The 21200-nt window shown below is 36.9% G+C and overlaps 1 protein-coding gene across 1 annotated transcript in view; it reads left to right on the top strand.

Moving 5' to 3' along the window:
* LOC145660742 (uncharacterized) overlaps nt 1–20653 on the top strand; it is a 153327-nt gene extending 132674 nt beyond the window's left edge. The window contains exon 9 of the mRNA XM_081726151.1: nt 20478–20653. Within this exon, the coding sequence (XP_081582277.1) occupies nt 20478–20653 (176 nt within the window). The remainder of the gene's footprint in view (nt 1–20477) is intronic.
* Nucleotides 20654–21200: the final 547 nt, after the last annotated feature.

Below are 21200 nucleotides of genomic sequence, written 5' to 3'. Positions count from 1 at the left end.
TAGATTGTTCAAAATTGAAAAAAATCGCAAATAACGCACACACACACACACACACACACACACAGACACACACACACACACACACACACACACAGACACACACACACACACACACACACACACAGACGTGGAGAATTCAGTGACGAATTTTTCAAGTTCGTTGAAAAATAGCCATTATCGGTTGGGGGGAAAATTGCATCTACGTATGATTTTTTTCTCTAATGTCTCAATTTGTAGTATAAAAGTATATTATAAGAGGCAGAGTGTGGATGCAAGGACAGGGGGCAGTTCTTGTAATCTTGTAATTGAATAAACTCGTTTTTGGCCTAAAAATAAACACAAGCTTCATACAGTCAGTGCTGTTATTAACAGGCTCAGCTCTAGGCAGTCAATTCCCTTGACACGTTGCTCCAATACAGACATCCCCACCAATACCTGATTATTTGTAACACATTAGAAGACTGTGTGGATCTGTTGTGGTATGAGCCTGATCTTGTTACGTTATAATCAAGATGTAGCTGAGGGGGATCGAATCTATCCGAGCCTAACTATACTGTTTCAGAGTTCGTAACCTATTTAACTACATTTTGGTAAACATAAAGAAGGTTCCCATGTCAGCTTCTCCCAAACATGTTTCCCGTCACTGGATAGCACTATGAATTATGAAGCGTTATCTGTTCAAAAAGCAAAATCGAGTCAGGTGCGAATAAACTTTATAATAAAATTTGACAGAAAAAAATACATAGTAACACGTATGTGATACTACACGTACTCCTAGACTCTATGTAGTACTGTAAGAATGTTAAAGAAATCCCTAGAAGCTTATAGATGCATGATTATCATTATTTTATATAAATTTCAATAAGTTTTCGGTAAATCAAAATATTTCAATTATGTTTACGATTCTTAGCCGTTATGTATTCACCAATTATCAAAAAAAAAAAATAAAATAAAATAAAATAAAATAACACGGATTTGGGCGATAGAGAGTTTATTATTATGCTACTCTTTATTCTTGTTAAAGATTAAAAGGAAAGCGTCAAAATACCTGTATCATTAAGTAAAAGTTATAGAATACCACCGAATATAGTTATAAAAATTTCGTTTAACAACACATTGTTTCAAACCACAAGCATTGTTAATTTAATTAATGTATTAGTAATGATTTTTTTACAGAAAATGAAAATGAATTATTCCTGTCCTTTATTTTTCTGATTGCTATCTGAATCCAACCAAAAGTGTCTCGAATTCTTGTTACCATGAATGTTAGCATGGAAATTAATAAAGGACAGGAATACAATTTCAACAAGTAAGCTCTCTGTGTAGCAGTCTTAAAAATAATATGCTATTTTGTTTTTTCTTCTAAAAATAACAGACATAAAGCAAATCTTAGAAATATAATAATAGCTACAAATTGGCTCTCTACATGTTAAGAATATATTATACTGTAAATAAAGTAATAGGAACATTTTACTTCATTTGGCGCATAATACATAAAATTGAAACCTAATACTATAAAATAAAACTGTCTCATGAACTTCCGAATGAAAATTAGGGATGCGCACCTGACAAGATTTGTGGCTGTCTCGTCTCAAAAATGTGTGGTAAAAGTGATGTCTCGACTCGAAAAATGTATATTTTACTATTGAAAGAGCCGTGTCTCGACACGAATTTTGTCAAAAAAATCCTGTTTCGATTCGTCTTGTGCGCATCTCTAATGAAAATTCTGAATCTCCAAAGATTTTCTTACGGATAATCCTTGGGATTCATCCCTGTTCAGTTTTTACTAATAGTATACAGTATATGTATACACAATGATGTAAGTTAATAGCATATACTGACATGCCAGAGGCTGCGGAACCGTCCGGGCTGGTAGGTTATTGCCCGGTCAATATTTAGGAAGGTATCAATTTAAAAATTCACGATGCATTCAGAATAGTAATAGGAATCATTTAATGAATAACTATTTTCAGTTTCCCGTGAAATGAATTATTGACAAGAACGTGACAATAAAATAATATTCTGTTTTTAAAGATCATATGTTTTGCTTTTGTTTTTCAGTCACCATCCCTACCTCCGAATAGTTGTCCTTTTCTTTCTTTCTTCAGTTTTACCCACTCAAAAACTGTGTAATTCTGTGAAATAAACTAGAGTAGAATTACAGAAGCATAAGCTGTGTAGTTTGGCTTTCGCTTTGTCATTTCTCTGTTCCCTCCCTTTCCCTGTTGAGCTCAGTATCCAAAGGGAGATTGACCACACATGGACACATAAATGAACAAGAAAGGAAAACTTCGGAAATAAATTCGTTCGTGAGATCATTTCAAAAATGAAAATCTTTGAGTTTTACGTCCCACGGTTATGCCGATTAGGCTAAAGGAGAAAGTGATTATGAGCAATGAGTGAATTGGTGGAATGAAGAAAGTGGGAGGAAACGGGATAACCCCGAGAGAATCCACGCACACGGTGTTTGTCCACCACAAAGTTCACTTGGCGGGAGCAGGGTTTGAACCTGGGACCCCATGCACTAGAGGTGAACGCTCTACCACTGAGCCACCGCGGCCTCCGAGATCATTTCAAATAATAATAATAATAATAATAATAATAATAATAATAATAATAATAATAATAATAATAATAATAATAATAATAATAATAATAATAATAATAATAGTAACGTAAATTCTACATAGTGTAGTTTACGCTTGAAATCAAAATTATTTAATACGTAATGCAAACTTAGAAATAAATTAAACACAACCCTTTTGCACTCCATTCGATAAAGTAAATAAAATATATGTAACTAAAAATAATGTGAGCATGCAAAAAAAATCTAATCTAGTCGACATAATCTTCCCAAAATTCAAATTTTAAAATAAATAATCATTAGTAAAAATTAGCTATCCTTTCCATTGAAGTTTGAAGGCGTGAAAATGATTTCGAGAAGATGGAAGTTTTTGCGATTATGTGTGCGAAAGGTTAAGTGAAGGTTAAGTCGAAATGAGATCACCGTGAGGTTGAGTGAGTTGAATTGAATGCGAATGAGTGTGATGGTGAACTAATAATATAAGCATGAGGTTGAGTAAGTGTGATATCGGACTAGTGATGCGTGGGCGTGATATATAAAAGATATTGTGAGCATGAAGTCAAGTGAGGAGAATGTTTGGTTGACGATATGAGCGTGAGGTTTAGTAAGTGTGATGTCGAAATGAATTAGTAAGTGTGAGCTCGAAATGACATAATAAGCGTGTTTGAGTTTAGTCCAAAGTGAGTATATTTGAATATGTCATATTCATGTTCTGTTAGGTATAGTTTTCTGTCTGTTCCAAATTTTGCGTTTAAGTCCTATAGTGTGAAGAAATGATACTTCTATTTTAATACTAAGTAAATAACAACAAATGTCATGTGTACACCACATGAAGAAGTGTAGACTGAATGGTGTGATAAATCTTGATTATTATTTAAACCCGAAGTGGTAGTAGATTTATATCACTTTCGGGTTTACTAGAGAGATAAGAATGCACTTGGAATTTATTCTTCATAGGATTAAATGCTTGCAGAAAAACTGTTTGAATCTATCAACTATTACTTATACTCTATAGCTATCAACGTTAAAACCGGAAGGGTTTGATTTCTGTTACTTTCGGTTTGAATAGCTATGAGTGCACATGAATCATTTTTGAAAGTAAAGTCTGTTCCTAAAACAGACTCTATAGATCAATACTTATCTATACATCTTTACTTATCTAGACATCTTTACTTATGTTTACTCTATAGATCAATACTGAAGCTGGAAGTTGTGGTGATTTTCTACACTTCCGGTTTTAATAGAGTGTTAATGATAGAGACAAATGGTATTTCAGGACCATTTGAAAAAGAATTCTAGAGGGGTGGAATTTTTCCTGTCAGGATTGAGAATGTTCTCCAGGAGGAACAAATTTTTGTCACAGGGTATATCACTTTTACCTTCTCCACCATTTCGTACACTGAGGCAGCTGATGGTTTACGATCAAATTAGGCTCTCTGTGTCAACCAGGCTCTGTATTATAACCTCTAACAATAGAGTTCAGCGCTCGATTTGGCACTACTGTCGCAACGAAACACTGTGCACGAGTAACGACACGTGCCGCCACTGTGGACCCACCGTTGTTCAGTTGTGAGTCAACTGTGGTCTCTGTGAGGCGCGTTAACCCAAGTGGGTGTTAGTGTGTCCGGTTCCAAACTGATAACGGTAAAATGAACGAACAAAGGATCAATTTGAAGTTTTGTTTCAAAATTAGCAAGACACTGAAAGAAACCCATGATATGCTGGTACAGGTTTATGAAGATCAAGCAGTGTCCTTGAAGTGTGCTTACGAGTGGTTCGGCTGTTTTCGAAAAGGACGAGATAATGTTTCTCATAGCCCCGTAGCGGAAGGTCGTCAAGTTTGCACAGGCGAAAATATTGAAAAGGTTAGGACATTAATCACGAACGATCGCCGATTAACTGTGTGAATAATAGCTGAGGAATCGAACATTAGCCGTGAATCTGCGAGACTTAACCTCATCAACGACTTACGGGAAAGGAAAACGTGTTGTGGACTAGTGTCACATTACTTGGCTGATGACCAGAAACACGCACGTGTTCTTGCCTCACAAGATTTTATCGCTATGGCGGATGAAAATCCAAATTTCTCCAACTGTAATGATGCTGAGCATGAATCCTGGTGTGTGAGGTACGATCCGGAACAAAACGCCAAAGCATGGAATGGGTCAAAATGACACTAGTCGCCTTTTTGACAGCAATGGCATAATCATCAATGAATTTCTACCTGAGGGAACAACATTGAATGCTGATACGTACGTTGAAAGTTTGAGACGTTTCATGTAACGTGTACAAAGGGTACGACCCCAGTACTAAGAACAAGGTTCATGATTTCTGGTTCACGACAATGCTCAATTTCACAGAGCTAGTCTCGTCAGATAATTCATGTTCCATAAGGGGTGGTGCAAACTGACCATCCACCATTCTTGCCAAATCTGAATCCTTCCGAATTTTTCCTGTTCCCATGTCTCAAATTTGCGTTGAAAGGGTAGATATTTGACAATATTCCAGACATCCAACGAAACGTGACGAGGTTCCTGAGTACCATCTCGAAAGAAGATTTCTCAAAAAGTTTTCAGGACATGTACATCCGTGCTCAGCGTTGCATAGCTGTGAGAATAGACTACTTCGAAGAACAGTAAGGTAAGTTTCATTCATATTGTAACTACCTTTTATTTACGGGATCATTCACCGAACTTTATTGTCAGAGGTTGTATTTCAATCATTATCCAAACATAATAACTTCTCAAACAGACATCTTTTGGAAATTCATTTTGATGATAGGTATTTAACTTAACCCTTATTCGACTCCCTCAAACTCACACTGACTCGCCATGATCCTCAATAGACTCCTTCACACTCACTCGCTCTCGCACACAATCAACTCTCTCACGCTCACATGCACCCGCCCTCACACTCAAATTATTGTCGATGCTCTCACCCTCTCTCACCGCCAATCAACTTCCTCGCACTCACTCTCTCTACCAAAATTATAGTGAGTGAAGATGAATATGGCCTTCTTGAGGACAAAAATGTGCTTTCAATCTCTAGTTAGGAGTGCTATGTATTTATATTTTCACTCAATCCAAAAATCATATATTCGCTCTAGATAGAAGAGGGTTGAGTAAAGTATAACGATAATAACTAATATGCTCGCTTTTACATTAGTTGTTCCGAACATGATTCCCGATTGAAACTTATTGTCTAGGATATCAAAGCCTACATAACAAAACACAATTTTTCTCTAAACACTATATTTCCCCTGTTATCCTCTCTTTTGAATAGGCGTTATAGTTCACCTGTACTTAGCTACCTTATTAATTGAAGTATGATATATTTCAGTTTCATAGTCATTTAAGGCTCCCATGGTTTCATATACGCAGTGGCGTATTTAAGGGGGGCTTCCGGACATGAGCCACCCCCGAAATCTTACTTAATATAGTAAAGTAAATTAAATATCTTGCAGAATTTTCGAATTTCCAGGCAAAGCCCTTTCAAAAGTTTGCAAAGCCACCCCGAAACAAAATCGTAAATACGCCAGTGCGTGTGCGTATAATTGCGTTACTTCTGAGATTTGAAATGCAGGATATTTTCTCCAAATAGACTTAATCATACTATATTGCTTATTATAGATGCAGCTATTATTCATTATTAAAGTCGTATCTCGTGCCTCAAACTGCGTACATATTATGTTATGATAATATTGTCCCACAAAACAATTTCAGAGTTAAACGAAGATTTTCATGAGCAGGTCCGCTATATTAGCTTCGCTGACAGATCTAATGGCAGATATGTATGTAACTCTCACTGCGATTATTAATTTCAAACCTTCCTTGTATTTTCTATCAATCCTTATTTATTCTTTTTCTCTACTTAACTACATTTTTCTTTGGGCCCGTTCGGCAAAATTTACAGCCCATATGAGACCTTTTGAACTTGATTTTATATAGTTTAAAGACGATTTGATTTTAACATCAATATACCAGCAACAAGAAAATAACTTTCTGCAACTTTTGTGATCATTCCATTGGCTATAGATGCAGCAATTCTTGTGTAATACAAGAGAAAGTCTTAGTGTTCCTGCTTCTGATGGCGGAGAAGAAGCAGGTGAAAAAGAAAATGCTGAACCATTATATCACCGTCACAAAATTAAGTAAATCACTGAACTTTTACCTTCAAATCCCAGTTTCAATTTAGATATTAAGTACTTTGTAAGGAATTAAAGATTTGATAGTTTCTTTAATTTTCAAGTATCCTTTTCTATTATTGAAGTGAATATTCATTGCTTATTTTAAGAATAAATAGAACTGTCAATATAATTTCTTACTGATGTCAAAATGTTTAAAGAAAACGCCTACCGGAAGATGGACGTTTTAATTAATGTATTGTTACTGTAACAGACTACAGATATCTCGTGTATAGTAGAACAGACTATCCAGTACATTCGTGTAAAATTCCCTGTAATTTCTAAATTACTAAAGCGATTACTCTATCATTATCGACATCAAAAAATATGCATCATATCTACCATTACATAACATGTACATTATCTAAATAAGTTTTAAAGATAAATGTCTAATACATTCTTCATTAGAAAGTTTTTGAAGTACCCAACGATGATTATTTGGAATTGTTGGTATTCATAGCGCTTACGAAGATATTTGACCTTAAGCATGAAGAACACTTGGAAATCACCCGTTCTCTCACTTCCTTGCACAATATTTAAAATTGATGGCAACATTTGGAACCAGTTTATCCTAGAAAGTAATTTCTAATATGTTCTCTTAAAAGCCATACAAGAATATAGTCGCCATCTTAAAATATATAATAGTTATAACAATTTCAAATTTAAGAGATGACTTCCGCTGGCAGCCATATTGATAACGGCATACCTGTTTCGCTAAGTGGGATTCGTTGTGACTTTTATTATGATTATTCATAAGCAGGGGTGTAGCCAGCAGGTTTGTGTAGGAGGGCCCGTCGTTTTTGAAGTGAATATTCATTACAATGTACAAAGCCAAAAAAAGTGTTGCTTCTAGTGTTTTTGAGGCCTGAAAGAAAGGAAAATTTTGGTTTCCTTCTGGAAAACTAAAAGCACTATTTTAGCTTCTTCTTCTTCTTCTTCTTCTTCTTCTTCTTCTTATTATTATTATTATTATTATTATTATTATTATTATTATTATTATTATTATTATTATTATTATCCATAAATTATATTCAAGATAGTTTTTATTATGTTTAATCAAGAACTACTGTCCGGGACCAAACGCAATAGTTTTGTACATAACTATAAAAGTAAGCAAGAAAGTTCAGTCCCTTTTCTTGGAGGTTTGTGTTCAATTGAACCTCACACCGTGAGTTGATGCGAGTGGAGATAAGGCGAACGTCAGTTGTTGGTGTGGGTATATCCAATATACTACCTGGTTGTGGCCATTCAGACACACCGTGAACTTGCGTAAAGACAGAGGGAACATGGGACATCCACAGAGCGTCATAAGAGCATGTATGCTGAACGAGTTCAAATGGAGGTCAAACGCCGCTGTAGCGGGACAGAAGATATGCCAGGCCTTTGGTGAGGGTGTCGTGACGACGCGAACATTGCAGCGATGGTTTAACAAGTTTAAGGACGATGACGAAACACCCGAAAGCACCACGTGCCAAAAGACCAACACATGTACAAAGAGGAACTGGGACTACAATTCAGTGTGTGGAGAAAGCATTCGGCAGCACATCCATCAACTTGTTAAGCACTACAAGTTGGGTTGATGGGTCTCTCATATTTTGACTCCGGGCTAGAAGGCAACGCGGAAGTCGCCTGTGTTTATTTACTGTTTCGGAGCCATTTCTGGACAGGGCGTTGACATGTCATAAAAAAGTGTGTCCTATTCGAAGCTCCACGGCGCCGTCATCGTTGATTAGCATCCCATGAACCCATTTCAAAACAGCCGAAACCAGCACTGTACCAGAAGAAGGTCCTTCTGTGTGTTTGGTGCATCGTGCATCGGGAACTGCTACCAGCTGGTCAGAATATCAATGCAACTGTGTAGTGTCAGCAGTTGAGCTGTACTCAACAAAAACTCAAAACTCTGGAGCCATCACTTCTGAATTGCAAGTGAGTCCTCGTTTACGGGACAACGCTAAGTCCCACATGGCTAGGATGACTCAGGACACCATTTTTCGCGTTGGATGGGAAACAATATTGCAACCACTATATTCCCCGGGTATTGAACCGTCCGATTTTCACCTGTTCCATTCTTTGGACGATCACCTTAGAGGACACCAGTTCAAATCCCCAGTAAAAGTCCTAAATGCACCTGATACTTTCTTCTTTTCACGGCCCACCAAGGTCTACCGTGATGGATTCCATGGCGTTCCAGAACGTTTTCAGAAGGTCGTCGATGCTGATGGGGACAGTTTTTGATCTTCCAGATTAAGTGACATATCGATGTGCGAAGGTGGTGGGTGAAAAAGCAACAAAACTTTTCTTGGTTACCTTTATATTTAAATTTAAGGCCTTGTATACAGAACCTATCTACACAAGATTGATTTTCTTTGAAATTTCACTTAATTTCTTTACGGTTTCCTGACAAAAATATTTATATATTATTCTAGATTTTAAAAAAAAAAACATAATTATTTTATTACACTGACAAGTAAACCTTACGTTTGGGTGAATCGAGTTGCTGACTGAGACACATATAAGAAAGTAGTACTAAATGTGGTCAGTATTTCATTGAAGTTGTAGGTGCGAAGCTCCAGGGGTTTAGGAGATACAGCTACCAGAACATCACATCGAAGTACAGAATAGTCTTCATACAGTTGGAGGTAAAAGCTCTGTAAGACCACTTGTAACGACAAAAGGTGAATAACAAATATATGGGTACATATTAGGACTAGGGGGAAGTCATATAGTAAGGGTATACCTGACGGCGGCCATCTTGAAATCCGCCATTTTGAATTAAGGTTAAGTTTTTAAAATAGAAATAGGGTCATGTGATACATGATTTAAGGCGCAAATTTAATCAGAAGAACAATGGTGACGTTAATTATGATTTACGCGCAATTGGTAAAAAGTTACAGGGACATTAAATATTGTTGCAGCATATGTATTAGTCCTTTAGCCCACCTTGTAAATTTTGTGTTAATGATAATAATTAAGTAAAAAGCAGGTACATAAATATTAGGTCTATGGTAAGAGTGGCCTTGATGGCGGCCATGTTCAAATGCGCCATTTTGAATCAGACAAAAGTTTTAAAATGTGTCAAGTGTAACTCGATTGCCTTTGTCAGGTGTGCTCACTGTGAGCAGAGCATTTGTGCAAGTCATGCACTTTTTTTCTGAACTACATATTGATTGTACTAATTGAGGACTTTTCTGGAAGAAAGACCCAAGTTCAATTATGACTCAATTCCACTTTGGTCATTTTTCCTTAAATTAGCAACTTGTTTATGCGATGCTGGTTAATGATAAAGCAAAAATGGTTATACCGTTGGAGTTATGGTAAACTTTGCTATTAATAAGGTGTCAATGTTATGCGTTTTGTTTAAAACTTTTGTCTGATTCAAAATGGCGGATTTAAACATGGCCGCCATCAAGGCCACTCTTACCATAGACCTAATATTTATCCACCTGCTTTTTATTTAATTATTATCATTAACACAAAATTTACAAGGTGGGCTAAAGGACTAATACATATGCTGCAACAATATTTAATTTCCCTGTAACTTTTTACCGATTGCGCGTAAATCAAAATTAACGTCACCATTGTTCTTCTGATTAAATTTGCGCCTTAAATCATGTATCACATGACCCTATTCCTAGTTTTAAAACTTAACCTTAATTCAAAATGGCGGATTTTAAGATGGTCGCCGCCAGGTATACCCTTACTATATGACTTCCCCCTAGTCCTAATATGTACCCATATATTTGTTATTCACCTTTTGTCGTTACAAGAGGTCTTACAGAGCTTTTACCTCCAACTGTATGAAGACTATTCTGTACTTCCATGTGATGTTCTGGTAGCTGTATCTCCTAAACCCTTGGAGCTTCGCACCTACAACTTCACTGAAATACTGATCACATTTAGTACTACTTTCTCATATGTGTCTCAGTCAGCAACTCGATTCACCCAAACGTAAGGTTTACTTGTGAGTAGAAATAAAAGAGAGAGCGAATGAAATCCAAATTGAATAAAAACATTGTTTCTCACAAAATTTTCGATCCTCTATGTCTTTTAAAAGACTTGTTAAAGCATATAAAAATATTCTGTATTTATAAATCAGTTTAGTACCTTTGTTTTATGGCTGTATTTGTAGTACCTTGTTAAAACGTTTGTCTTCAAACTGTCAAATATAAATCGCAGTAAATTGTGTAATCTGCTGTTGCAAAAAAGTATGCTATTTTTCAATCGGTATAAGGAAGAGATATTATACTATTTTTCGATCGGTATAAGGAAAAGATACTATACTATTTTTCGATCGGTTTGGAAAAAACAATAATTCTCCATACTATTTTACCATAAATTTTGTGAATAAACTTTGTTACTTTTAAATGAATGAAGCGAGATAATTTTACTATGATGCTTTGAAAGCTGGTCATTTGGGGGGGCAGGAAACCATTTGGGGGGCCTGGCCCGATGCCCCCCTTGGCTACACCCCTGTTCATAAGTATAGTGGAATTGATACTGCAAACTTCAGTTTGTTATTCCGAATTTCCACATTTAACCACATGTGATCTAACTTTACTGAACTAATACATGGATAATACCACTGGCGGCTCAAGTATTTTCTGCCAGGGAACACAATTCATGAGTGTGCAATGCGCCCTGAACCATCATCACTTTCTTTGTTGCCGTAATCGATGTTGTACAACTTGGCGTCTTTGCGAAATACTACAATGTGTATAAAAATAATATAACTTGTAAATTTTAAGAGATAGAACAAAAACTTAAAGATTCTTCTTAGATCTACAGTTAAAATTATATTTCTCTGCTTGATCAAGATAAAAATTATTGCTCTCCTTAGATATGTATTTGATTTAGTTCCTCAAATTTTGAATATTTTACGATTTCTGCGTATAATTGGAAAGCACATTCTGAATGTAAATTAAATACATGTTAAATGAACAAACTAACACTCGTTACTATTTAGTGTAAAGGCCAGTCCAGCTCTAAGGTTCGGTAACATAAACAGCCACCTACGACTAGGCAATTCTTTAATAATGACAAAATTAGTAGCTGAGACTGAAAGATATATCCATTCTCCCTCCTATAAGGGCTCCAAGGGTTCGGTAGTTATCGACAAAGGTGGAGGAAATATTCTCAGTTCACTTTCACTTATAAACGGACGTAAGCAAAAACATTTGCAGCCTTCCCCTACAAATAAACCTGATTTGTTCCAATATAATCACGTTCAGGCAGTCTAGACAAAAACACATACTTTCTTGATTTGAAACTTACGCCACGCTCATACACGTTACACCCGAGCTGTGCATGCGTAAATATAACACAACAATTATCCAACTAAACTATTATTAGCCACCATATTAGTATTGGAGATATGTAGCTATCATCATTGGAGATTTTTCCTTTAGAGTGTTATTCGCTAATTACTGAAATTAATATTTGTAGCAAGGAATTACTTTACAGAAGCCCATTGGAGTAGGTAGGCTAAGAAGCAATGGAAATGTTATAGCTTACGTACTTTTGTTTTCGTCCTTTTAGAGGTGAAAGTGAACAGGAAATAGGATAGTATAAACTTCTATATTCTGAAAAATTAGCACCGTTTTGGGAAGATTCGCAGATTGTAAGATTTTGAACTTTCGCCCTTGATTCAACACTTGGAGCCCCCAGTAATAACTATACTTTAAAATAGATAGATATGTAATATCATGTTATACAACTCATTTATTTAAAATAAAATGTTGCCTGTTACTTACAATATCTATTTCTGGATAGCTTTGTGATATATCATTTTGCAGTAAACACATTCTTTCTGTTACTCAGCAACCGCATTAGTGTTTCATTTGGTATTCTATCTTTAGGCTAATTTGAAACTGCTCAGAAGTGAACCTACAGTTTAAAATTAACGAACATTCAGAATTCCTTAAACTTGAACCCGAGACCACGCTCACGAAAAGCAAGCGAATTTACTAACCAATAGGGTAAGCGTGAACCTTGACCGTATTTGTGCACTGCGTTCCCTAAGAACTACTTCCTCTCCGTATCAATGCGTATTAAAATACAAGGATGGTGGATGGCGTAGTGTTATATCAAACCCGTTGAATAATACAATAAAACTATTTCCGCCTAACTGTACAGCTAATGTGTTGATTTTGAACGAGAAGTCTAGTACAAAGTCCAGTTTTCTATTTCCATTAAGTATTCATCAAGAGCTAATTGGGATTCCAGTATAAACTGTCTAACCCCTCTTACAGGTGCTGAACGGGAGAAAAGTTAAGCTATGTTATTCATAATGGTTATTTGGATGTTTTATAAACAACATCACTTCAAATCCTCAGTCAATTCTACCCTCAGCTGCGCTTCTGACTTCATAAAAGAAACATGTACAGTATATCGTTTTACAATATAAGAACATGCGGCATCCGCTAGAAATGAAAATCTGGCAACAGCGCTGGATTCCATATGACTTTAAATTCTACATAAATATACTCAAAAAGACGCCAAATGGTAATAAACTTATAAATGGAATATTCTCGGACGCAAGTTGACTTCAAAATGAAAAGACGCCACATGGAATGTATTATGTAAACAGCTGAATTTATTATTTTATCGAAAATCTGAGAACGGGACATGATTCTCCATATCTATAAACTATATATATACTGTAATCAAAATGTAATATACTCCAGTATTTCAAGGGGATGCCCAATGACTGCAATATGAAAAGACGCCACATGGATAGCGAGATGTATATATATATATATATTATTACGATATATATTTGCGAGTGTGTATGTACACACTGCATTTTACACTAAAATTTGAGGGAGTTGGCAAGGGTCAAGTGGCGACCCTAATTTAGTTACTACGTAAGTATGCAGAACACTAGTTATGTGGTTCCTAGAAGGATCCTGAAAAAGAAACATACTTAATTTACCAAATATGGGTATTAGATTCCCATGAGGCCATTATCGAGGTTGGTCTCAGACTGTTCCTCTAGGCGAATCATCCTTAAGCAAATCTTAGGCCTACGTTGTTGAGAATGCACAGACAGTAGGTGTCGGAAGAGTAAGATTGAAGAAGAGTGAGACTCATAGAGAAGGTTCGATTCCAGTAAACCTTTCGTTCACTACGGCGTCTCACACTCTAATTCAGTACTTCTGTAATACCTTCTGTCATCAGCGCCAAGTTCACAGGATACTTATAAAGAAAACGGGGACGTTAGCTACAATACACTAACGGGATCTAGTAGCATAGTATGTCTATCGACTGATCCTCCAAATAGCTGTAGGTGGCCATTAACTCTAGAGCAAAAATCCATAAAAAAATGAAATAATCCCTTTGAGCTAGCAAATTTATTACAAGACTAGTTAAACTAATTTATACAATAAAATTACAAATAAGAATTCAAAAGTAACTCAGCATTTCATTAAGATTACAAGAGTTCTATTCAATATCATATTTTAACTCTTTATGTAGTTTATTTTCATAATATTAAACACCAAAGTGAATACCCTTTATTTCATTGGCTATCTCACGACTGTAAGGTAGTCTACCTACGTCCAGAAAGGAGAGTATTGCAAAAATAATTTACTAAGCTAGAGTTAATGATCTGAATGACGGAAAGTTGTTAAAGTTTCAGCCTCCCAACCTTCATATCTGCACCTGCTTTGCCGTTTAGTAGAAAATATTAAAAATTCATTTCTTACATACCTGAAGAAACGTCTTCACGAAGTGTTGACTGACACTCCGCGCGACGATGTTGAACCAAGATCCGCACAAGGCGAACACCACACAAGACTCACCCCCAAATCATCCCGAGAATTTCCTTTTCTAATTTTTATATGCGCCGTCTGACGTAAGATCACCCACTCAGGAACTGAGTCGGCAGAAACCGTTCATAATTTTTGGTTTTGAGATAAAGCTGCACAATTTTATCAAACACTGTCATTCCCTTCTTTTGGAAAAATAACGTAACCCAAGACTTCTAGGATGTAAAGGAACACTGACGAATTTAGAATGATTCTGAGCGTCATACTTCAGGAAAACTCAATTCCGTAATTTTCTTAATTGCGTAGAATAGAGATGTCAGAAACGCCCTGATTTTTTGTTCGTCACGTACTTAAGGGAATTGTTTGTTGATAATTTAATACGTGTTTATCATCGGCTACTTATTTACGTCAATCCTTTCATCGTGGCTTGCTCTGTTACCTTTTCCAAAGGTGTGGGAGAATTAAAAAGACAATAAAAAGTAACAATCACGTTAGCATGGTGCCTACAAGAACCAAATTTCAATAACGATCCTCTACCGATTTTCCCAAAAGAGTAGGGTCACTTCATGTCAGTAGTGGCCGAAATAAATCAGTGGCGGCTTGATTATGGTTCCTAGGTCAGCCTAATTTTACACCGTAACAATATATATATATATATATATATATATATATATATATATATATATATATATTAAAATTTCTAACTTTCAGTTTGGCATTTACATATTTTCATTTACGTACGTTCCGATTAACAGTATCATACTCATAAAATAGCTCAACTCGTAATAACGTTTTTGAATTTGTACCTTTTTATTGCAGATTCTAATCACATGCTGTTATTTTTAGATTTGCTATGAGAACGTACAGACTTTTCAAGATTTAACTTAATCATTTACAGTTAATTTTTATAGAATCTTTTTTTTAAATTAATGTACATATCATAGCTGGTAATACGTTAATATCGTTTATGATAAGAATTAAACAGCTAGTTATGTTCTCGGATAGTATAGACGATATTCTTGTTTTCGAAAGTTGCGCATGACGGTTATCATTTATTCTTGGAAGAATTTTTTTAAAAGAAAGGTGCTTCTTTTACATCATCAATTCTTAGGTTTAAGAAAATACTTTCCAAAAACTGCGCGTTAAATTCTTTTAAATTCTCTTCTTGAAAATCGTTCATGGGCATTTGTTTGAAGTTATCTCTAACATGCTCATTATACAGTCAGAAACATCAGATATTGGAGGTTTGAAATATAATAAATCATAGTTTTCTCCAATATCAGAATATGTTCACATTATGCCTGATAGTTGGACAACAAACATGACAGCAAACACATTTTCGAAAACATAAATGCCAGGATATTTCCCCAATTGAAGCAAAATGATATTAGTATCTGACAGCATCACTTACAGAAACAATCAACTGTTAAGTATGCAAAAATTCCATTCACGTTAGGTTCTAAGAGATAGGAGTTGCTTCAGTGAAAATGAAAATAAAAATATGCATCATGTAGAGATCGAAAAATATGGAAAGCGAAAGAAAATGAAAATGAAGGAGAGCGAAAGAAAAGGGAAAAATAAATTTGTACGTTTAAGGGTAAACAGTATGTTTCCTTTTTACCCTTTCCTCTTGTTTCTGTCTTGGATTTTGCTCCCTTATTGGAATAAATTTTTCTTAGATCAACCGTGAACATCATTTACAATGTTCAATCCATTAGAAAAAAGTCACTCTAGATCAATGCTCGAAGTAGAACCTTTAAAACAACAAGTATACAGAATGTCCGCTTAGCTACACAGACTATTTTATCAGGATTTTTTTTCATGAGAAATTATATTAAACGTGTTGTTAAATCAGTCATTGTCGGGTAATTACCCAAGTTCCATTTGAAATTCGAATTCTATTTACGGCCTTTAGCCGTCTATGGCTAACCGGCTCCTTGCTTTCATAAAAAGCATTTGTTCTGTAGAATAAAATCAAGAATAAATTAACAAAGATTTGGCTGTTCCAAATTATTTATTGGCCTTTAATCTAAGTGTGGTAAAAATCTCTGTAGAAATAGTGCCGCGTTCGGGAGAGGGAAGAAGTAGAAGAAAAGAGAATAGAAAATTATTTTTCTTTTTGTTAAAGATACAGTTACATTTTTCTCCACAGATATCTCTAAATTACAAAATCTCGACATTTCCTCTGCGTATTGTTATTTTAAAATCAACATGCCCGGAAAGATCACGATTTCCAGTTATAGGTCAACATCACGCACCATCTCCGAAACGACATCGCCGAGATAGCATCTCAGACCCTGATAGTGAGCGACTTATATTCGGACACACCTAGTTTCCATCGCTATCTGACAATACGAAACAACCAATCCATTCATTCTTACTTACAAAGCACATCTATATTCAGCTCACTAAATATTATCGAGCTCAGATCTGACAAATTGTTGCCACCAGAAATGGGAAGATCATCAAATCTTCTGATCAGCATCTGGCTACCACTATTCGTAACAAGACCACTTATGAATTTTTTGGCAAGAATGCACAACTCACTAAACTGACTAACCGGAGAATCAAACAGCCGCCTCCGCCACGTCTCACGCCAGCTTTCTCCGTGGTCATACGAGGTATAAATCCTGACCTTACGGACGGTGAGATTCTACAGGAACTCACAGAAGAAGGGCATAACGTTTCCAACTGCACACGCATTCGAAACGACCGAGGTCTCACATACATGGTCCTAGTGTTATCTCAAACGCAGGACACCATCAACCAGCTTTCTGACAACGGAGATTATATATATCCCAAACGGCATCGTGTCGAGCCATCACGCCATGCACGACCAGTACCAATCCGTTGCGGGCGTTGTCAAGAATATAACACGCACATCACCGCCAACTGCAGGAATAACTTGAAATGTGAATACTGTGCTAAACTCCATTCCACACGTACATGTTCGAACCTGCAGCGTCCTCCACAGTGTTCCCGTTGTCCTGAACAACACCCGACATCAGCGTTTCTATTAACGAAACGCATCTCACACCTCGCATGTCTTGTAAGTTCTCAGGATACCAGATCTTTCGAGCCGACAATCAAACACCAGCCCTGGGGGCGTACTCATTGGATATTTTTCTCAGTTACCTTATCGTACTTTCCAAGCTCCTATTTCCAACCTTCCAGAATATCTTTTCGCAACCGTCTATTTCAAGGCTTTATACGTCACCTTGGCGACCATCTATGTTCGCTCCGGCCATGCAATACCCTACTACCTTTTTAGTATATCGCAAACAACTTTCGCCACTTCATTATCATGGCCGATATTAACATTTATAGTAGACCCGCTTGCCAAAAGCTCAATTCCATGACTTTGTTACAACACGCATAGCTTGCATTCTGCATAAACTTCCCAAATCAACACGCCTTCTCTCAGATACCACACCGGCTGTTGTCATCACCTCAACTACCCTCACCGACAAATGCCATATCGAAGTCTTAGACCCTCTTGGCAGCGACCACCTTCTAGTCAAGTTAATTATCAAACGTTCTTTTTGCCACCACTGTTCTGTAAACATTCCACCTATGGAAGTTCCTGTATTTGACAAAGCTAATTGGGATAACTACAGACTTCATCTCACTTCTAAACTTGAAGCTCGAGCCAACAAATAATGAGGATGAACTATACTCGGCGCTGGATGCTATTATCCCTTCTACCTATACAGCATCTGCCAAGAATATACTTACCTCGCAAGTACATCCATGGCGCCCTCGATTACCATTTCAATACCTTCACATGATCAGACGTTCTTGATAATTTTACCGAGATTACGTACGTACAAAGAACAAATAGGGTCTACGCCATCACAGACAACTCCAACGCATGGTTCGTAACTACGTTATAGCCTATAAACTTCGTAACTGGGTCAAAACGTGCAATATACTGGACGCAAGTTCATGTCCTACCAAATACCGGGGGAGATTTAATGCACTGACTGGCAACTCAATCGAATAGCTTATCCTCTCATCGACGGTGATCGTCCACTCACCTCAGATAGTGCCAAAGCTGATGCCTTTGCGAACAACCTCCAAACCATCTTCACGCCATTTCTTTCTGAAAGATTTTTACGACGCCATCCTGCATATATGTTTAATGTTGATTCTACTCATCTTCAACCCAATACAGAGCATACCTTTCCAGCTAATCAGGAACTTACCACACCTATCACACTTCTAGATATTCGTGCACTCACGGCTCACAAACGTAACACTGCTCCAAGCGTGGACCGTATCACCTACCGTCACATTAAAGAGAGTCCTTTCTTTTTACTGCTCTTGTTAGACCTTATTTTTACTTTCATTGTACGTACCGCTATCATTTCCGTCAATTGAAAAACCTTTCAAGATTTTAATGTTTCTAAAAGGTAAAAAGCCAGCTACTTCAGTATCATCTTATCACCCAATCCAATTATCCACTGTTTTCTGCAACATTGTCTATCGCATTCTTGCTAAAAGACTTCATACACCTTTCCGTCGCCATCACATCATTCCACTCCATCAAACAGGTTTCTGTCCTCGCATTTGTGATCATGACCAGCTCCTACACCTCACCAATCTCATATCGAATCACTTTAACCGCTCACAGCCATCATGTTTATTTCTATTCGACCTTGAGAAAGCTTTCAATTAGGTATGGCATCTTGAGCTTTCACTTAAACTTCTGTCCTGAATTCTACCAATTTGCCACATCCGATTCATTTTCAACTTTCTATCATGTCGTATTACAAACATATCTGTAAACAACTTCTTATCACGCCCTGTCTTTATACATGCAGGCGTTCCACAGGGCTCAACATTATCTCCAGTTTTGTATCTGCTTTTCGTTGCCGATCATCTTCCACTTCCTACAAATGTACATCTCTTAAAGTTTGCAGACGATACAGCCTTTCTTGCTGTCGTAAAAACGATCCATCAATTGAACACAGCACTCCAATCTGATATCGATATCTTTGTTAGTTGGTGTCCGAAATGGCGATTGGGACTAAATTCTGAGAGGAACAAGCAAGAGTTTTTCTTGACCCTAAGAGACGGTCCCGCGTCCACTGAAACCGAACATGCCTGAACCTTACTGTTCGTGATGCTCCCACCAAACCTACCAAACACGTTAAATATCTAGGTATTACATTCGATACTCTCTCATATGGCGTCCTCACTTAGCTCAGATTATCACTAAAGCCTGCAATAGACTGAATCTTCTTCGCCGACTCACTGGCACAACCTCCGGCCTACAAGCAGATACCATTGTCACAACTTATAAGGTGTGCCTACGACCCGCCCTCACCTATGGGTTCACAGTTTGGGTTGCTGCACATTTGACCTTTTACAACAAGCTCAAGATCCTAAAACGACCCGCCCTGCGTATTGCATATCGTGTCAAGCTACCCAGCCCTACACAAGATCTGTATGATCGCATCTCCTTTCCTCAGATCCTTTACCACATTGAAAAACTTAGACCTTCCTACCTGTCCAGTAGGGCTCAGAAGTATCCCTTTTTCCTTGATATTTTACACAGCACTCGTCTAACTGACCCTTCCCTGTTCTGCGTTGTGGCGTTCAGTGCACCATACCCTCGTCTCTATCTCATCACTCATCCTAATGATTATGGCTAAAGGCGATAATGTCTGCTATGGTACTTGAATACTATATAATTTATGATCAATAAATTTAATATAAGTTATTAAATCACTTAGACCATCCCGGCTGCCTCCTTTCGATATTAATATTCCTTGTCTTCCCGAGAAAAGGGCGTAAGCCTTGTAAGGTGCTAGCATGCCTTAAGCATGCTAGAATTGTATAAAGAAAAATAGTTGTTTCATAACAGTTTTTAGTTCCTTTGAAAACGTGAAAACTATTATTATCATTGTAAGTATGAATTGTGTATTGCAACCTTCTGTAGATAAAGGTGGTGAACTTATTCGGTTAACTCAAAAAGGGAGAGATAGAATAATAGAGTGTAGTGAAATTAAGCAAGATGGTGTAAAGGAGAAATTCGAAAAGGAAGCAGTGTTGGAAGTGCATAAGGAGGCGCTACACTTTAAAACCCAAGCCACACCCAACAGTTCCAAATCTTGAGCCTAGACAAACTCCTCGTGCTACATTCGACTTCAAAACACAGTGTTTCTTGTGTGGTCGGAAATGTGTGGAAGTATCAAAATGCAGATATCCATACCAAGAAGAATGGAGTGAGGTAGAGACAGTTGAGTTGTTAAACGTATCCGTGAAGACGCAATAAGAAGAAATTGGGCTTGGGGACAATTGAAATACTTCTCAGACTTAGCATTATCATTGACCTAGTTCAATGTGATGGTAGGTGCCATAGGTATTGTTTGTCAAGATTCAAGGTGGAAGGCTCAAGTAAACCTGGAGAGCCAGCAACTAGAGGCGGATCAATAGCAGACTCTGAAAGAGCTGCAGCATTTGATAAATTATGTCAATATTTATTTGAGAATGATGAATTCCAGTACACGTTGAAGGAATTACAAAGCATGTATAACGGTTTGAACCCTAACGTGGAATCATAAGATGATAGCCACCTGTAAAGACAATTGATCGACCTTTTTTGGTTCCAACATACATGTAACAGATCTTCCCGGAAGAAGGGTCGAAATTTGCTTCAGTG

This window comes from Thermobia domestica, chromosome 9 (assembly GCF_964235325.1).
Source record: "Thermobia domestica chromosome 9, izTheDome1.hap1.1, whole genome shotgun sequence".
In the NCBI taxonomy this organism is placed as follows: Eukaryota; Metazoa; Arthropoda; class Insecta; order Zygentoma; family Lepismatidae; genus Thermobia; species Thermobia domestica.
Note: the sequence above shows the minus strand (reverse complement) of the source record. Positions and strands in the feature narration are given on the sequence as shown.